Source organism: Penicillium manginii (genome assembly GCF_028828005.1).
Source record: "Penicillium manginii strain IBT 31320 chromosome Unknown utg000005l:1.0-5665137.0:1.0-5668048.0, whole genome shotgun sequence".
Classification (NCBI taxonomy): Eukaryota; Fungi; Ascomycota; class Eurotiomycetes; order Eurotiales; family Aspergillaceae; genus Penicillium; species Penicillium manginii.
Genome location: NW_026643106.1, coordinates 1,318,706 through 1,336,382, shown reverse-complemented (window position 1 = coordinate 1,336,382; position 17,677 = coordinate 1,318,706). Strand labels below are relative to the sequence as shown.

The 17,677-nt window shown below is 48.2% G+C and overlaps 7 protein-coding genes across 7 annotated transcripts; 4 read left to right on the top strand and 3 right to left on the bottom strand.

Moving 5' to 3' along the window:
- Nucleotides 1–3,727: 3,727 nt before the first annotated feature.
- On the top strand, nucleotides 3,728–4,765 carry N7533_006881 (Mannan endo-1-4-beta-mannosidase man26A; the record flags this gene model as incomplete). The annotated part of the gene is made up of 1 exon (XM_057103531.1): nucleotides 3,728–4,765. One exon carries the CDS (start codon nucleotides 3,728–3,730, stop codon nucleotides 4,763–4,765), a length of 1,038 nt encoding a protein of 345 aa, XP_056958488.1.
- A 2,627-nt stretch (nucleotides 4,766–7,392) lies between these two features.
- On the top strand, nucleotides 7,393–8,616 carry N7533_006880 (putative S-adenosylmethionine-dependent methyltransferase; the record flags this gene model as incomplete). Its single annotated transcript, XM_057103530.1, has 2 exons — nucleotides 7,393–7,451; nucleotides 7,677–8,616. 2 exons carry the CDS (start codon nucleotides 7,393–7,395, stop codon nucleotides 8,614–8,616), a joined length of 999 nt encoding a protein of 332 aa, XP_056958487.1.
- A 208-nt stretch (nucleotides 8,617–8,824) lies between these two features.
- On the bottom strand, nucleotides 8,825–9,952 carry N7533_006879 (uncharacterized protein; the record flags this gene model as incomplete). Its single annotated transcript, XM_057103529.1, has 1 exon — nucleotides 8,825–9,952. One exon carries the CDS (start codon nucleotides 9,950–9,952, stop codon nucleotides 8,825–8,827), a length of 1,128 nt encoding a protein of 375 aa, XP_056958486.1.
- A 528-nt stretch (nucleotides 9,953–10,480) lies between these two features.
- On the bottom strand, nucleotides 10,481–10,804 carry N7533_006878 (uncharacterized protein; the record flags this gene model as incomplete). Its single annotated transcript, XM_057103528.1, has 1 exon — nucleotides 10,481–10,804. The coding sequence occupies one exon, from the start codon at nucleotides 10,802–10,804 to the stop codon at nucleotides 10,481–10,483; it is 324 nt and encodes a 107-aa protein (XP_056958485.1).
- A 1,368-nt stretch (nucleotides 10,805–12,172) lies between these two features.
- Nucleotides 12,173–13,858, top strand: N7533_006877 (putative C2H2 finger domain protein; the record flags this gene model as incomplete). Its single annotated transcript, XM_057103527.1, has 3 exons — nucleotides 12,173–12,226; nucleotides 12,337–12,824; nucleotides 13,009–13,858. Coding segments are annotated over 3 exons (1,392 nt in total), but the record flags the coding sequence as incomplete, so codon positions are not given.
- Nucleotides 13,859–15,718: 1,860 nt separating this feature from the next.
- Nucleotides 15,719–16,354, bottom strand: N7533_006876 (Ribosome biogenesis protein RLP24; the record flags this gene model as incomplete). Its single annotated transcript, XM_057103526.1, has 2 exons — nucleotides 15,719–16,286; nucleotides 16,350–16,354. 2 exons carry the CDS (start codon nucleotides 16,352–16,354, stop codon nucleotides 15,719–15,721), a joined length of 573 nt encoding a protein of 190 aa, XP_056958483.1.
- Nucleotides 16,355–16,550: 196 nt separating this feature from the next.
- Nucleotides 16,551–17,060, top strand: pam18 (putative mitochondrial DnaJ chaperone (Tim14); the record flags this gene model as incomplete). The annotated part of the gene is made up of 4 exons (XM_057103525.1): nucleotides 16,551–16,601; nucleotides 16,658–16,731; nucleotides 16,795–16,848; nucleotides 16,922–17,060. The coding sequence occupies 4 exons, from the start codon at nucleotides 16,551–16,553 to the stop codon at nucleotides 17,058–17,060; spliced, it is 318 nt and encodes a 105-aa protein (XP_056958482.1).
- Nucleotides 17,061–17,677: the final 617 nt, after the last annotated feature.

Here is a 17,677-nt window from a genome sequence, read left to right as displayed (position 1 = left end):
GAGGGAAATTTAGTGATTATTAATTATTGTAATAGATAGTAGTATAGGAGATCCTTTCTTTTGTGGGTTATAATTAACTGTGATACATAGCTGAATTATTTGTTTTTTGGTTCCCCTACTATCCTGAATCATAATCAGAACATTCTAAATACCATCAGTAGGGACTTTCTTCCCTCCAATAGCTTCAATTGTAAGTTCATTCAATTTTACTTGTCATATAAAACTTGTTACTCATATAGAGAAGGTGTTAGTATATTCTCTAGGGTGAGTTCTGTTCATGGGTCTCACTTAGATTAAATAGTGTGTCTTGGAGCAGTACTACTAGATTCCAGGATCTCTGGGACATTTAGGGTTCTGTTATGATTTAGGGCCGTTTAGTTGTCGTTGGAACCTTCTTTGAGTTATGTGTATTGTGATTGTTAGGTAGCTAGTATTATGGTTATGAGGTATTCTCTTCTTCTTAGGTAACCAAAAGGAGAAGAATCAGAATTGTAAGGGCTGCTAAGGTATTAGCTAGCACTGATTATTCAGGTAAGAACTGAGAGAATAAGCCTAAGATTCGATTGTAAAACAGGGATTGATTCTTGAAGAGCCTTCAAAGAATCAAGGGTATCACACCTATTTATAATACATTAAAGGCCCCTGATTCATGAGGGAAATATATATAAATTGGATATTATTCTGACCCAATACTACCTTGTCACATCCCCATCTATCCGGAAGATTGTTCCGTAGTGTTGGTTGTTCATGTTGTTACCTCATCCTGACAGAGGGAGGTTCGGTATTGAATCGGTTCCTGGCCTGATATCACGTGACTGAATATCAATTTCCCGTGACATTATTCTTGAATATAATGTATAGAGATAGTACAAAACCACTCATACTAATTAACTTAATTGCTGTTACCCTCACGATTTTCAGGCTATAAAAATGCTCGCTAGCTATAGTATTTAGTATGTTTTACTACTTTAGAAGTTGTAAAAAGACCTATTGTAAAGCCAGCATCATTAAAGTTATAGATATTCTCTAGTTGGATACTATTCTCATCAATCACATGTTGAACAGTGTTAAACTACCCATACAGAGATTTTGGATCCTTATTTTGAGCATACTGATAATCATAGTGTCTTGAAAATCGTGTACAAAGCTCATCATAACGATTGACAAAGTTTGATACCCAGTTTTTTCCAATAGTAGGTAAGGGGGTGGATCTACGCTCCGCAAGTAGAATATTAGCCATCTCTCGTACAGTTGAGCGCCTAGGTGCTGCGCCACGTGAATCTATAGAGTATCCATAGAGCATCCATTGAACAAGTGATTCCTCTACTGTTTGAGTCTACTTTTGACTATTTACACTCATTGTTGTGCGAGAGGCAGTACCATTAACGCATCTGCTTAATATAGTGTAGGGTACACTATATAGCTTCGCAGCGGCATTTAGGGTACAAGTTTGGCCTTTTTGAAAGCTACCGATAGCTAGAGATATTCTTCCCTCACTATCAGGCGAGTTTGAAGATTTTTTGGTGCGTTCTGGTGGCATGGTTGATGTTTGAAGATGGCGGGTACGCGAGGGCCACGCGTTTTTGGTGAGGTTCACCACTCGCTTGGGAATTACGTTATTCAGGGTTTGGCTCAGGTTTCTAAAACCACGACAAAATGCATATGTCAGCTTTGTAAACGAAAATCTAGGAAGTCACTTGACCGCCTTGTTATTTTTGCGCTTGCGAAGCTAGTTCTTGAGGCATTCAAACATCTTGTAATTAGCCAGCTTCCTGGCAAGTGTGCCTGATGGCTAAAGGTAAGAAAGGGGATTCAAAGTCATTCTAGGGGAAGAACACCCACCCAGCCCCCCCTCCAAACAAACACCTAAGCTTCAGCTGCACTTACCTCCTCCATTGGAGAATCTCCTCTGGAAAATGATGGACTATGCCCCGCAATATTGACCTGTCTAGGCGGTTACATATTTCGCTTCAATGAGAGATCTTTTTCCTCGTTACTTGTTTAGTTCATCTTAGAGGTATCTAACAAGCTCAGTTATATAGCAAATCGTAATTTATTGAGTTTGAATTATAGTAAAGTTTTGAGATATCTAGCCTTGTAACCCTTCTGAGCAAAATATATGAAACACATGTCACTGCGGGGCTTGATAGATCGCTTAATGCAAAGAGATCCATCTTTCAGCTCCTCACAGATGATCGGCAAACAGATCGGGAATTTACCAACTAGATCTTGAGAAGAACCCTGCCTATTTCTAATTCAATGTACTGGCACCGTGCACGGAGTACACTGCAGTTCCAAAACTCAAGCCTACTCTTCCTCATCGCGTTCAGCTATCGGCCACTGCGAAGGTCCTAGTGGGATCAGACATGACTTTCAAGGTCTCTCACGTACTCACTTCAGCCGGGAGAAACATCGGGGGTGCTCTCGGAGCAGCTTCGGACGACCAGATGACTGGCCCCTCTAGGTCTCAGGAGCCGATCACCTCACGAGGAGCTCGCCCGCTCATTGCGGCTCCACTCCCGTCAAGTTCCTAATCCGTCGAGAGCCATTCCGTCCTTCTTTGGTTGAACTTTCAACACTCTTCTCCAATGATCAATTTGTAGCTTCGCTCTGAAAGGCAATACTTGCCCCTTTTCGTTTCCGATGGTTTATGCTGTGCGATATATCGCGGAGCTAGGCTATATGTTAATAAGAGGGCGGGGAGACTGGCGGCCAAGGAGTGGTCTCAGATGTATGTACATCCCTTGTTTAGTGTATTACGTAATCCAGATTATTGAGCTTGGAATCATGAAGCGCCGGACGATGGTTATTCTAGAGAGTATCTCAAGATTCATTACAATCTACGTATGCTCCAGGGATTCAAACAAGCCAAGGATGGGGCGACCGGCGTCAACACGAATCGCCGACCCTCGTGCGAGTGACCCTCATCATACGCTTCTCCTAATTTAGTTAAATGAATTTCATAATTCAACATATTTGAAGTAAACAGGTCACCAGTCACTACTGTTTGTGCTGTTTTATCACCCGCCCTCGCTGCGGGTGAGGGTGAGGTCTAATCGCACCCTTGGCCAACACAAGATTTCTAGGCACCTTATCGACAAATTACTTAGAATAGTTATGTACACGCTTCATCAGGTGGGTTCGCCCTTTAGTTCGAAGGCTGAGCCATTCCAATAAATTTCAATGGAGTCACACTGCCCAGGCCAATCCCAACAGCGTAATCTGAAACACTAAAACATTGGCTAGCTTAAGGCTGTGCATCAATATAAATTACGTTACGTACACACGGACACATGTAGATAACTATATAATCCTCATCGAGTGAATATATTGTGCCAATAAAACCTTTTGAGGTTTGGTGTTTCACCGACATATCTCCTTCGACCCTAAATCGACAGTGAAACCTTCCGCATCAAGGTAGATCGCAGTTCATCTTGCCTGATCTAACATCCTATGGGCTGGGTCCACATTATCGGTAAGAGTCAATTCAGACCCTTGATTAATATAGAGCTCTAAAAATGAGCGGGTACGATACTGCGTGGTACCGAAAATAGGTAAGTAAGCAGATACGTGAATTAATGTGAAACTCCGATATTTCTCTTCGAAGAAGATCCTGTCGAGCAAGTTATACGTTCGTGGACGAAGTATAAAGCAGGCTGTACCTCCACGCTAAAGTCCAAAATATCAGTCCACCCACACTCGTGTTTTACAACCTTCTCTCTTCACTATGTTCTTCCACCATTTCACTCCTTTTATTTTGGCCTCTGTTATACCATCCGTCCTGGCTGACGGATACAACAATATCGACCCGTCCGCCACCACAGGAGCTAGGTCCCTCCTCCGACTGATCCAGTCTCAGTTCGGGTCCCAATACCTCTCCGGCCAGCAGGACCTGGCCAGCCTCCAATGGGTTCAGGAGAACATCGGAAAGACACCTGCCCTCCTAGGTAGTGACTTTATGGACTATTCCCCGTCCGCTGTGGCCCACGGTTCTAAATCTCACGCCGTTGAGGATATAATCAATTTCCATCACCAAGGCGGTATCAACGCACTCGTCTGGCACTGGCATGCGCCAGCCTGTCTCTACGATAATTCCGAACACCCCTGGTATTCAGGCTTCTACACCGAGGCAACGTGCTTCGATATCAAGGCAGCGCTCGCCGAAGGAAACCGTAACGGTACCAACTACCGTCTCCTCCTCCGCGACATCGATACCATCGCCGCGCAGATTAAGCGTCTCTCCGCGGCCGATGTCCCGATTCTGTTCCGTCCCCTGCATGAGCCAGAAGGCGGATGGTTCTGGTGGGGCGCTAAAGGGCCTAAGGCTTTCCTCCAGCTCTGGGACCTCCTCTACACCCGGATCACGGAACATCATGGCCTTCACAATATCGTTTGGGTCTGTAACACGGCCGACTCAGCATGGTATCCCGGCAACGACAAGTGTGATATTGCCACAGTTGATCACTACGCCAAAGCCGGGGATCATGGAGTCCTGAAGAATAAATGGCATAAGTTGTACGAGGTGACAGGCGGAAAGAGGGTGCTGGCGCTTGCTGAAGTTGGCGTGATTCCAGACCCGGAGGAGCAGGCCAAAAGTAACACGCACTGGGCGTATTGGATGTGCTGGTCCGATGAATTCATCAAGGATGGTAAGTACAACGCTAAGGGGTTTATTCAGGAGGTGTACGATAGTCCTCGCATTGTCACGCTGGAGAATGTTCAGAAACTCGGCAATAGGACGCTTACTCACCGTCGCCGGTTCTAAGGATTTGATAAGGATCCAGTGATTTGGGCTGTTCTGTGCTGTCTAACTCTTCGTTTACTTTCCCTGATTATATGTATTGGAGGCTCGGACCTCCTAGATTTAGATATTAGTCGCTCTTTAAATCCACCCAGTATCTACCTCTGTTCTTTTAAAACCTTGTTGTCTTCTATTTCTATTTTTTTTTCTTTCATTCTAGATGATTCCTATTGTTAGCATAATCGACTAAATTGACTAGCCACAAATAACTGTGGGTGGAGTCTTAGCTTCCGAAGGGCATTTGGGCCCTGAGATCCTATACTCTGTTGTCAATTCCACTGGGGGGCTCAGTGGAATCGTACGGATGCTCATTGGGCCGTGGTGTGTGCTCCCGCTGGCATACCCTAGTGGAAAAGAAAGTCAGCCCCCATTCCCTTTCTTCACCTCCTGATTCGCCGATTCTGCGTGTCCCCGTCGCCCGCGGTGCGTGTCCATTGCCTGTCCTATCCATGCTCCCCCGCGTTTGACAGCGATAAGCCTTAGACCCTAAGTCAAGAAGAATTGATAGAAATCCTATCGGATCAGAGTCCTAGAGCCGAGTCTCACTCGGAGTAGTAACGGCTACAGCTCAGAATATCCCCTCATCTGGTGATGGATATATGTTAGGACAGCGATGAAATGACGAGTGCACACCAACTACTGAGGACATCTCTAATTTCTCGGCCTTATAAGTCTACCAGTACGGCAGCTAAACCTGATTCTGATACATCTCTATTATTCACGAGGCATTAATCTCCAGAGAGAACAGCAATCCTGTATCCAGAGTCTATACGCGTCGCGTCGCGAGCTCAGCCATAATTTCGGGAGCGTCTCGCGTCGCTCGAGATGACCTATCACAATGATGAGCCACTCTCTATCCCCGAGTCCTAAGTTTCCGCTGGACTGATATCCTTTTCTTTACACTTCCTGTCCCTCTGCCTATTGCTACCATTTCTTTTACTAGCACTATCACTATGGGCTCAGTTAGGGAATTCTTTCCCTACAACACTACTTATCGGTTCTGGATCTGCAAGACTTGTCGATATGTAGTGGATGCCAGAACGATGATCTCCCCAGCTAGCCGCAAAGCATAGACGAGACTCTTCTGCCCGTACAGCGGCACTGCGGGCGGCAATTTTTTTTGATTCTTGATGGTCACGGTAGTTATTTAATACCTTAATTCGATCAAATCTGTGAGGGAAACGATATTATACCAATTTTTTTGCTATCGTATTTATTATCTTTTCTACAACCACTTAATATTGGACGTTTTGCAGTAATAAAATGCTTATATGGTCACTTCATTGAATCCCAAACCCGCCTAGGATATAACTATATCGATAAGCTTGATTTTCTTGAATCCTATATTCTAGAACGCTACGAAGTCTTCAAAATAGATACAATCCAATCAAGTTTCGCTAGCGCAGGCTTAGTTCTAATTATCGCCGAGTAAGTCCTATCGAAACTTAATATATCGCTTAAAATACTAACACCACTAGTAAGCAGACCTAGTAGTAGATCTAGTGTTTTTATACCTAAAACACCACATATAGCGAAAGAGCTTACTAAGTAAGCTTCCTTAATCAAGCGCCTACTTCGCTAGTGTTCAACAACACCAAGAAACCCTACTAATTGTGTACTAGATCAACTAATCAAATTTTGCCACCTAGTGCTTTAAGGTGGTATACTACTTGCTGAGGAAAATTGAGTGCTACGTAAATTTAACGAGAAAAAACGCCAGAAGCGCACTAGATCTAATCGCCAGATTGAGCGCCAGGAAGGACTATCGGTTGCTGAGTTCATACAGCAGGAATCATTGCCAGTAGTGCCTACTGAATCGATTTATTCTGGTCAAAGCGAACACGCTCAGCAGCCTACCGAGCACGCTGGGCCTATAACTAAGCGTGTATTTAGGTGTTCTGGGTGTAATAATTTAGGGCATCGAATCAATAAATGCCCTAGTAAACTAATTTGAATCAATATATTTGGTGGTTTTTGAATAATCGTGTATTGAAGATTCTAGATGTGGTGGAGTGTTCGGAATACTAGTGAAATACGTTAACTATAACTATAGTTAATTAATTAATAATCTTATTATAGTTCTTATTAATCTACAGACAGCTCTATAGCTAGATGTTGATCAACCAGTCAATGAGGTTACTGATTATCTGTTATAAGATAGGCTCTCTGTATGTTGGTACCGTTCAATTGCATCAATTCGGCTGTAGCCCTTTACGCTCTCTAACTATATAACTATTTATTATCTACTTAATATCACAATAGGGCCTTCAAAGAGTAACCCTTACAGATTTTAGAAAGAGTATAAGTTTAAGGATCCAGTGCTTACGGTAATAATAGTACAAGATATTCTTGCAACACCTGCTAGCAGTATAGGTGTTGAGTAACTATTTAATTATGCTTGCGATTTAATTCGGTTCAGTTCTCCCGAGGGGTCCATATGCAGATCCTAGGATGGCCGGCCCACGGCAGCGAGGCTCCCTGCCCGGCCCCGACAGGGAAGGTCGATCGAAGCTGGGGAGGGAGGTGATAAAGCGATAAGGAACGTCACCCGAATTTTTCCACGCAGCCAACACCCTCACACGAACCACAAAATGGCAGAAGAAGCTCATCCGACCTATCTATCGCCCAGTGAGCTGGGCACAAAAGACTAGTAAGTGCCATTGAAGGCCCTATACGCACCGAAGGCCCCCAAGCTCGCTCCAAATGGCTCCGCGAGGGGCAGCAGAGGGCGGGGTATACGAACCGTACCTGAGGGCTTCTTTTTTTTTTTGCATGACATTTTACATGGCCATTCTCTGGATTCGTCATGCTACAGTCAAGACGGTTATTATCAAGAAAATACAGACCAAAAGCTAATTATATTCACTACCTTAAGTTGGGAAACATACTACGCGCGCACGCTCGCTCACATCTCCAACCCCACCGCAACAGAAGAACAAGAACAAGATCAAGCGCAAGAGAAAGCCAACGACGAGACCGCCAATGAAGATGATTCAGAGACAGACTCCGTCAACGACGAAGATGACCCTGGCACCTCTTGGTTCTCAGAACATAATGCCCCGCAAAAGGTGCTCCGCTTCTTGACGCGCTCGTCCTTCCCTCTCTCCCCGCGCGCCACACGCGGGTCTGCGCAACCGAGTGTTCTTGACCTGGGAACGGGGAATGGGAGTATGCTTGCTCTCTTGAGGAAGAAGGGTGGGTTCCGGGGTGAGCTGGTTGGGGTGGATTATTCGGCGCAGAGCGTTTGGTTGGCGAGGGAGTTACAGCGGACGAGGGGCCATTCGGCTTACCATACCGATTCCGAGGATGAGGAGGACTCCGACGAGGAAGAGAACGAAGTTGGTAACGGGACCGGGGAGTTAAGATCAGAGAATATTGCTCCTGTCGAGCCTCGTGAGATTCAATTTGAGGAGTGGGATATTCTCGGGTCCAAGGCTATTCTCTCTCCGTTCGGGACGGAGGTCTCGCCTGCTGAGACGGAAGAGACGCTTTCGTGGTTTCCGTATTCTCGCGGCGGTTTTGATATCGTGCTTGACAAGGGGACTTTCGATGCTATCTCCTTGGCTGGGGATGCGAAGGAAACCCGCGTTTGTGAGCGGTATCCTAGTATTGTGCGCCGGTTGATTCGGGCTGGAGGGTTCTTGATCGTTACGAGCTGCAATTGGACGGAGGAGGAGCTTGTGCATTGGTTTACGGCTGCTGAGGGTTCGGATCGGTTTGTTGTCTGGGGCAGGGTTGAGTACCCCCGATTTAGATTTGGGGGTCAAGAAGGACAGGGTGTGTGTACAGTCTGCTTTCAGAGAGTTGCGTCTTAGATTTTCTTGATACTTCTTGTGTTCAGGTTCCACACAAATCATGTCTAAATGTGCAAATGGCATTTCTATATCATCTGATGAACCGGGTTTCGTTATCATTATCATAGTGCTGTCTCAATGGGCATGTGAAGATAGACCCTATTGAATCAGCCCTTGTACATTCGTAAGTGAGGGGATACAAATGCCAACATAAATGTAGGGTATGCCTTTACTCCTCCTCCCGCTTCAATACGCAAATAGCACACCACTTTGCACGAGTCTCAGGGCCGTCGTCATCCCGCCTAGGCAACCATTCACGTCGGATCTCACGGCCATCCTCATGTCGTGCCGTGAGATCGCGCTCAAAGATACTTTCAATCCTGAGGCCGTTCTCGAGGGCTGTTTTGAAGAAGTCTGCGACAATGGCTCGGCCTGTATGGAACGCTGCAACTACACACACATGGCCACCGGGAGCTAGGAACCAGCGCATTGTGCGGGCGAGATTCTCGTGCTGCGCTCTCATCCAGTAGCAATCAGCGGCGATGATGCGGGTAAAGGCACCTCGGTTCTGCTGGGAAAATGTATCATCCAAGACGCCCCACTCATGTGGTTGAATGGAAATCTTGGCTGGGGGTATTGGAGAGCGATTGTGTAGGTTGTGGTCCATATTCAATTGGATGGTACCCGCCAATGCGGGGGACAGAGGGTGGTCCGTTGCCACAACGGCGGATGCATTGGCAAGGGCGCTGGTGATGGAGGGAAGTCCGGCACCTGGCGAAGCAGCAAGTATCAGTATCATATAGTGGGATATCTTGGAGTTTCTCCGTAGAGCAAGGTAGAGCGAGTATAGTAGGATGAGCTCCAAATGTTGTGACTTACCTGCGCCTAGCTCCAACACACTCTGGCCCGTGACATTCCAAATCTGGTAGGCATCTCTTCCCACTGCAGTTGGATTCGTCTCGTAAAGATGTGCGTTCTCGATGCCCTCTGCAGCGACCAAGCCCGAGCTCCAGACGATATGTGCGAATAGTGTCCGTCCCTCTTGGACTGACACTTTTTCATCTGCACCTGTCTTCTGTTCTGTGGCCGCCTCAGTGGCAGATTTGTTCTGTGTCGGATAGGAAGGCACTGCGATCTCAAGATCACCATAGCTTGGAGACGAGTAGAGAAGATGCTGGCCTGGATCGCCGAAGAACTGTGGGGCATCGTCTGGGAAGAGACTGGCTAAGGACCACTCGAAGAAGTCTTCGGGTGTTTCTTCTACCTCGTTTTGACCATTGTGTTCGAAGTCCGATGCAGCAATTGTGAAAGGACGCTGAAGGTGGCGGGGGAGGGGCTGCAGACGGGAGCGCAGCATATGGGAGAGCTTGATCTATTTTGTTTTAAGCATGAGACAGGGAAACTTCTGCGCGTATCGAAAGTCCACGAGATGCAATTGCAATTGGGTGACCAAGGCGCATGTTCAAGTCATTGCTGCAATTGCACTCTCAAGTTGACCTCGTACGCGGCACACATTGTGGATCGTACATCCCATCACCATAGAAGTTTCTTATCGGGCTCCAAAAAAAAGAAAAAAAAAGTTGGTTCCTAGTGTTGTATGTAGTGTGACGACCCTCAGAATGTCATCATAGTGGAGCTAGGTTCTGATAAGGGAGGGGCCACCTTGTCCGTTATTAGGAAGGGATGCGAGACATTTTGGCATTGAGTCAGTATGGCGGTTATTTTTAAATTGATATAGTGATTTGCAGATTAGTAGATTAGTAGAGAGCTAATTGAATGGTTATGGAATCTGCAGGAATCCTTTTTTTTTTTTGATATAGATTCCATTTTTCTGGGGTGAAAGAGATCAGCAGTGGCCTTCCCCCGGGCGTCAGCCGCAGGAACCCTAGCCCATGTTTATGCGAGGAATGAAGACGGGACCGGAGCTCGAGAATGTGCCAGAATGGATTGCTTCAATGAGCGCAAAGGCCCAGAAGTAATGCAGCTGAGCCAAGGGGGACACCTGGAGGGGGCAAGGATCCTCGGGCTTAGCGCTCGGGCTGGCGCGAGAGGAGATCTGATCGTCGGGAATGCGAGTCCAGCTGGACAGGCCGTGCGGGCTTACAGGCCAGTGCGGGCCAATGCCAACCAGTACTAGTGTTAGTGCCCAGTGCCCGGGAGGTCCGACCAGGAGGTGTCCGTACGGTGTACCTGGGTATGGATATGCCATAGAGTATGGAATGCATAGTACAGAGTACGGAGTAGGTAGAGGATGCAGTACAGGGTACTGTCTCCGTACTCATACTGATACATGCAGACTACACCTACAGAGTACATGTACACTCTGTAAGTGTAAAGTGGCTGAGTGGCAGTGCTCATCAGATGATCACGTAATCCACATGACTTCCCCTATCGCTGCCCTGTTTAAAGAATGACATCATCGCCCCCACCACTCGCGGCCTCTAGACCGGTCGATGTGCTGCAGGTGATCAACTTCCCTCCTCTTCATCTGACTGGCTCATCCAACTCAACTAAACTACAGTCACTCGGCCCCCATCCTTGTTTGTCCATTAGGAAACTATTTCCCTCACTTTTTTTTTTTTTTGGCATCGGGGCGGGTGATCGTCAGGCAACAGATGTTCCATAATCGCGGTTTCCATTCATTGGAGTTCCTTTCCATCCAATACAGATGGCAACCTGATAGAACGTGCCAGGCTGCCTTGTTCGATCTAACTCGACCATCCCATTGTCGGGCCCTGGGTTCCAGATCCATGGGTGGTCCAGGGTGCCTGGCTGCAAATCACAAATCGCTGACTGTCAAAAAATCACCCTAAACTCTGCCCTGCAGGGTATGTTCCGAGGGGGGAGGGAAGAGAGAGGGGGAACCTCTTAGGTTCTCCGTTAGGGATACATATACCTGTCCTAGGCTTTGACCGGGGAAAGCCCCAAGTGGAGGGGGTGTGAACATCAATTTAGGAATCCGTATGGAGTACAAGCCACATATTCGCATTGTCAGGTTCACTGTCCATGCGACCCGGATCAGAAGCGAAGTGGAGCCATGGTTATCGCATCATCCTAGAGGCCTTGCAACGCACAACACCTCGCCCCTCTACAACAAAAAAGAGATGGGGATCTGTTAGAATATTGAGTTGTAAAGAAAGGTTAAAAAAAAAAAAACCTGTAGTACACGAGAAGACTACAAGTACATAGATCGAAAGTAGATTATCTAGAGGTACTGTGTTACAAGCGAAGATCCTCTTTGCCCCCCCCGCATGCTCAAAGGGAAAAGCCCCCGCAAAGCAATGAGCGATTTTGGTGGGCCACACCATACCGGGACCTGCTCCTCCTTCTTTCTCCTCTTTCTCCCCTTCCTTTTTTTTTTTTGTGGTATTCTTTCTACCAGTCGTTACGCTTTCCTCTCTCTTCATCTATCCTACCTTTTGCTCTCTCCCTCTCATCTCACCCTTCCATCGCTCACCAGCTCACCACTCATATCTCTCATACATACATACTACTCCCACAAACCCACTAGCCGCTCGATCCTCCGCGTCATTCCACCCGTTTCCACTCGGAATTGAGTGCATCTCACTACTCTAGGGGCTTTCAAAAAGATAAATTGCCAGAAAGTCCTCTCACAATGGCCTCATTCAAGGTACGTGTCATTTACAAAACCTCGTTTCGGTTCTCTCCTTTCTCTCCCATCTCCCCCGGTGTTCCTAGCCCACCCGGTGCTGATTATGTGTCACCCGTCCGCCATTATAGGAATTGTCTCTCTCGCGTCCCCTCCCCCCAAACCAGCGTCAACACACACACTCAATCTCTCTCGGTGCTGTCAATGCCAACCATCGCGTAACGCGTCGGAAGAGTGTTACCACCGTCGCTGCCAATGCCGCTGCCCTGGTCGCGGCCTCTTTGCAGGAAGGCGGAGAGTCTACTTCGCTCCCCATGGCCGCACACCGCCGCAGTCTGGGAGGCCGCAAGGGACTGGAATCTACTTCGGTAGGAGGAGCATCGGGATTCAGCTCGTATCTTTCCCGGAGTATGAACAGCCCTAGCCAGGAACCACCGGTCGCCCGCAAGGCTTCCCCGAGCAACTCTGACGCGGACGGCAAGGCTATCCCCAAGGGCCGGAACCGCCGAGCCAGCGAAGGCGCTCAAATCAGGCTTGATGGGAAGCGCAACCCGGCCTCAATCCGCTGCGACCGTTGCGGGAAAGGGTATAAGCATGGCAGCTGCTTGTCCAAGCATATGTGTGTATCCCCCATACCGCCCGGTCGTCCTCTCCTTGCTCGATCGGGAGCATGCGCCATGTCGGCTCTGTGCAGGTCGCCCTCGTGGTCATTGAGCTCCCGACATAATTCCATCCCCTTTCCTTCCCACTCCTTGATTTCACTGGTGGCATCTGGTTGACATCTTTTGTTTGTGGTAACTTAGGTGGGAACACGACCCGGCGTGGGCAATTACCTCGAAACTACTTATCTCCAAGCACCAGCAAGTGCAGCTGCTGGAGGCCGCCACCGTATTAGTCGGCATGAACGACCCTTTGGACGAACTTCCCGAAGAATCCGCAGAAGTCGAGTCGGTTATCTCCTCTGCGTCACCGGACGCTTCGTCGGATGTACGGGATGGACTCAGTTCGGCTGAGACGACACCACCACCTCTTGACGAGCAGGAAGAGGACGATGACTTCGAGATGTCAGGCATGCCGACCAACTGGACTAAGCGCCCCAGCATTGGTAACGCTTCGGCTGCTTTCTCCCGCTCTTACCAGTCGATCCCCTCGAGCTCGTACAACGGCAGCGCTCCGCTCCACTCGCCGGCCTTCTCTCACTTCCGCAAGTCCAGCATTGACACCCGTCCATCCACCGCCGACACTCGACTCAACGAGGAAGATGAGGCCGATTTGGCTGCTGCCATCGGACTCTGCAACTTTGGCACGCCCCGCTCAGGGCCAGTTTCCATGACTCCTGATGTCCCCCCTGTGCCGCCGCTGCCTGCTCGCTACCTCGACTCTAGCAGCCACCCGAGCAACCAGAGCCCGGGTCTAGGCCACTCAGGTCCCATTAACGACGCTCTCCGCCGTGACTCCAATGCCGAATTTTTCCTTTCCGCTTCCCTCAACCCATCTTTGTCCTACAAAGTATCTGACGAACGGGGAGTGCGAACTAGTGACACCAAGACAAATGAGACCCGGCATCGCCGCAACGCAGATGTGGACTTCGGCAGCCGCCGTGCTCCTGCTGATGACGATGATGATGGTGTTTTCGGCCAGATGGAAGAGTAGTGCTCTTGATATTTGACCCGAAATAGCCTGTAGAGCCGCCGCTCTAGCCGTTCGCGCATGGCGACGACTCTTATCACGACGAAATGTACGAGCTTGAGCGTTTTTTTTATTTGGGAACCTTCTTGTCTACATGTTTTTTACACGCTTGCATAATGCAGGAACGCGCTCTAGACCGAGTTACCTGATTTTCTGAGGGCTTGGACCTGAGTTCCCTCTTCGCAAGACGTGTGTTTTCGGGACCTTGTTGCACCTTGGTGGGGATCCCATGTATCATGTCTCCTTGATCCTGTTTTTCTTCTCTCTTTCTGTTCCCTTTTTCTCTTTGATGCTCCTGCTAGTCCCATTGCCCTTTTCTTTTTGTTCTGGAAACCGCATAAATGGCCTTAACTGGCCGGCGCATATCTATCATCACTCATATCCCATACCTACTCATCCTTTATGCCCTGTTTTTTCTCGTTCCTTTTCCATCCTATCTCTTTTTTCCGCCTTCGCTTCGCACATATACACCATACTCATCTTGAAACCCGAATATCCCATGTGTGAAATCGTCCGCTCTCTTCTTTCCGTTTCCTTTTCCTGACGCTCTCTCACTCTCCCATATGTATCTAATGAGCCTGCGGACGAGCACACAATGAATATAAACCATTAAATTAGACATCCATGGATTTTTCGCATCGTAGTGCCTACAACGTTTCATAACTACAATTCAAGTTGACTTTGTATCTCTACTATGGAGTCAGCGTCTCGAAATTACTAGTGCTCCCCACTAGGCTCTGCCACTCCCCAGTGAAGCCATCACCTCTACTTATATCAATTGCTTATTCGGCAGTATTGAGTATACAACTGGTATAACACCAAGTACTAGTATATTATCGGTCCTGTAACAAAAAATTGTAATTTCTTTTGCCGGGCGAATCCTCTCAATCCGAATCAGTCAGCCCAGATGGAAATGGGCGGAAACGTGGCACGCCGGCTGGAATGCAGAACCCCATTTTCCCTTATTGGGATGTGATATCCTTGATCTCAGTGCCCAATTGAGTCCCAGATGTTGTGTGACAATGGGTGTTCAACTTGAATCTGATTTGAAACCAGCAAGTTTCGTGTGCGTCCTGCGAAGGGTCTCAGGGCCAAATGGAGGCGGCGTAGGCGTGCATTTAAACCGATTTCAAGTTGAAGATACTTAAGTACCTAGGTATGTTATACTAGGCACCATGATTAATGGAAATTCTTTAGCCAAACTTGTACCCGTAGCTAGTTGGATTTAAAGCTGTGGGTCCAGTTAAGAATATATATTTATTTGTTTAATAAGAATTATGCCAATGTGAACTTCGTGCTAATACAGATTACAGCTGCCAGCCATGGGAGGTCAGAGAAGACTCGTTGTCAATAGAGTTTGGTAAATGAGTTATGGGGGGGTTGAATAACAAGACAGGAGGGGTGTCAGTCCATCCGCAAACGCTAGTACTAGGCTGATTTTGTTATGCTGGGTGACTCGGATGTTAAACAGACGATGCACAAGTAACATTCCCTACATGTAGGATCCATGAATGACAGCAGTCTACTATGATATTTTTTCACCTAATGCAGTGGAACACCAAATCCTTCTAGTGGAAGTTATCATAATTGCTACTAGAATTGAGAGAAAAGAGGTTTCATCTCATGGGAAGACCATGCTACTGTAGATAGAATATAAAGCAGGTGATATCGATTGCTTTTTAAGGTACCATAGGGTAAATAAACCGTGATAACAATGACAATGCAAGCCCAACTCCAGTAATCGTGTCGTAGAGATCGAAAGAACCAAAATAAAGAAAACGAAAAAATCCCTCCAGACGGGAGAAGAGAAGAAAGACGAGACCCTTAATCCATATCCATCTCCTCCTCGACTCCACCATCCACCAAAACGCGGGCCTTCTTCTTTTGCCGCAACTTCTCCTCGCCGTGGACTCTGTTGGCGGCCTTGTTCTCCTCGAGCTCCATGGGGCGGCCCTCGGCCCGCTCGCGCAGCTCCTTGCGAATGAGGTGCTCGCCCGAGGCGACGACCTTGCGGTCTGCCTCGCGCTGGCGGTCGCGGGCAAGCTTGCCAGCGAGGCGGCGCTTGGTGAAGACACGTTCGCGGCGCTGCCGAATCTCCTCCACACGCTGCATGGCCTGGACGGTGGCGGCGACCAAGTTGCGGTCGTACTTGACGGGGACGTTGCGCTTCTTGGCGAACTGCGAGAGGACGAGCGAAGAGTCGACGATCATTTCCTTGCCGCGGGCGGCACGGTGGCTCTTTGTCCACTTCAACTTGCGTGGCTGGCGCTTCATCTTGAAGTTCTTGTGGCACTTGGACCGACAGAATCGGAATTGTCGGGCATCGTTGCGGACGAATGTGATTCCCTTGCCCGGGAACGCGGGGCGGGAACAAAAGTGGCAAGTCTCCACGCTAGAAAAGAAGAGTCAATTTTGATTCGGAGTGATTCCAAGAATGAGGGGGAGAGGGACTTACCGCATGGTTGCTGGGAGTGATTGTTCTGGACTTCGTTGTATCTCCCCCAAAAGTTTTTTTTGCTTGGAGCGTGGAGGAGGGGCGCTAAACCCGATTGGGGAGACTCGCTGACTTTTCCCGCCGCGAACCCAAACGTTTGGACTTCTTGCGCTCCCGAAGAAGATCCATCCTCGTTTCGCCTCATCCCCTCAATCCCTCGAAATGGCATCTACTCTCGCTGTTGGTTTCGGTATTGCTACCGCTGCGTTCTTGGTGAGTCCAGTCTCGGTGATTCCAATGGGACCCAAAACTGACTTGTTTTCTCTCAGGGCCGCGCCGGTCTGGTCGCCTACCGCCGTTCCCAAGGTGGCGTCAACGCTGCAGGCAAGGCTTTCTTCAAAGGGTTCGTTTGATGCTTTGGATATCTAAGTGCTACTGGATTTGAGATTGCTAACTCGCTGTACAGAGGTTTCGAGCCACGCATGAACCGCCGCGAGGCCTCTTTGATCCTCGAGCTTTCGTATGTTTTCCCGGGTTGAGCCACCTTGGTCTTATATAGATTGACGATTCTAACCATTTTTTCCCATTGATAGTGAGCGCAAATTGACCAAGGACAAGGTCACCAAGAAGCACCGTCAACTTATGCTGCTCAACCACCCCGACCGAGGCGGCAGCCCATACTTGGCCACGAAGATCAACGAAGCCAAAGAATTTCTTGAAAAGCATGTCTGAACATTGCTCACCCGGTTTCTGGTCGTTTTGAACATCGTCCCCTTCTTCCGGCCAAGATAGGATGCTTGTCTCCTGGGCCCGCGGGCCCGCGGCGCCCGACGTTGCAGCGATGCAAGCACCGAGACATCTTGGCTGGATTCTGGGTCCATAGCGTGGCGTTTGGTTGATATTTCCCAGGTTGATGGGCAGAACAGACCGTTTTGCCCACAATCTTTCTGTACTCTATGCACATGTGTCATATACTCATACGAGATCGCCACTCCTCCTTGACTGTACTATTCTCAATATTATATACTATTTTCTTGATTGACATTCATACCTTTCAAATAACCCGTTTGCACCCGAAAGTACCCAGGATCAGCAAGTGGTCATTAATCATGAGACCGCTGATCGCCTTTTCGTTCCAGCAATGCAATGCATGGGGGACGTCTCGGCAGTCGGTGCACATCCTCCGTGTTCCGTCCTCCGTCAACCACCAAGTTTTTTTGGGCTCGAGGGTTGTACTACCATTACCCCACAGGACCACAGGTATGTATTAAGGATCTTCCTCCGATCAAAGAAGAAAAGTGTAAACGTTAGTCACAAAAGCACCAAATGAAAATCCATCAGGTACGTAC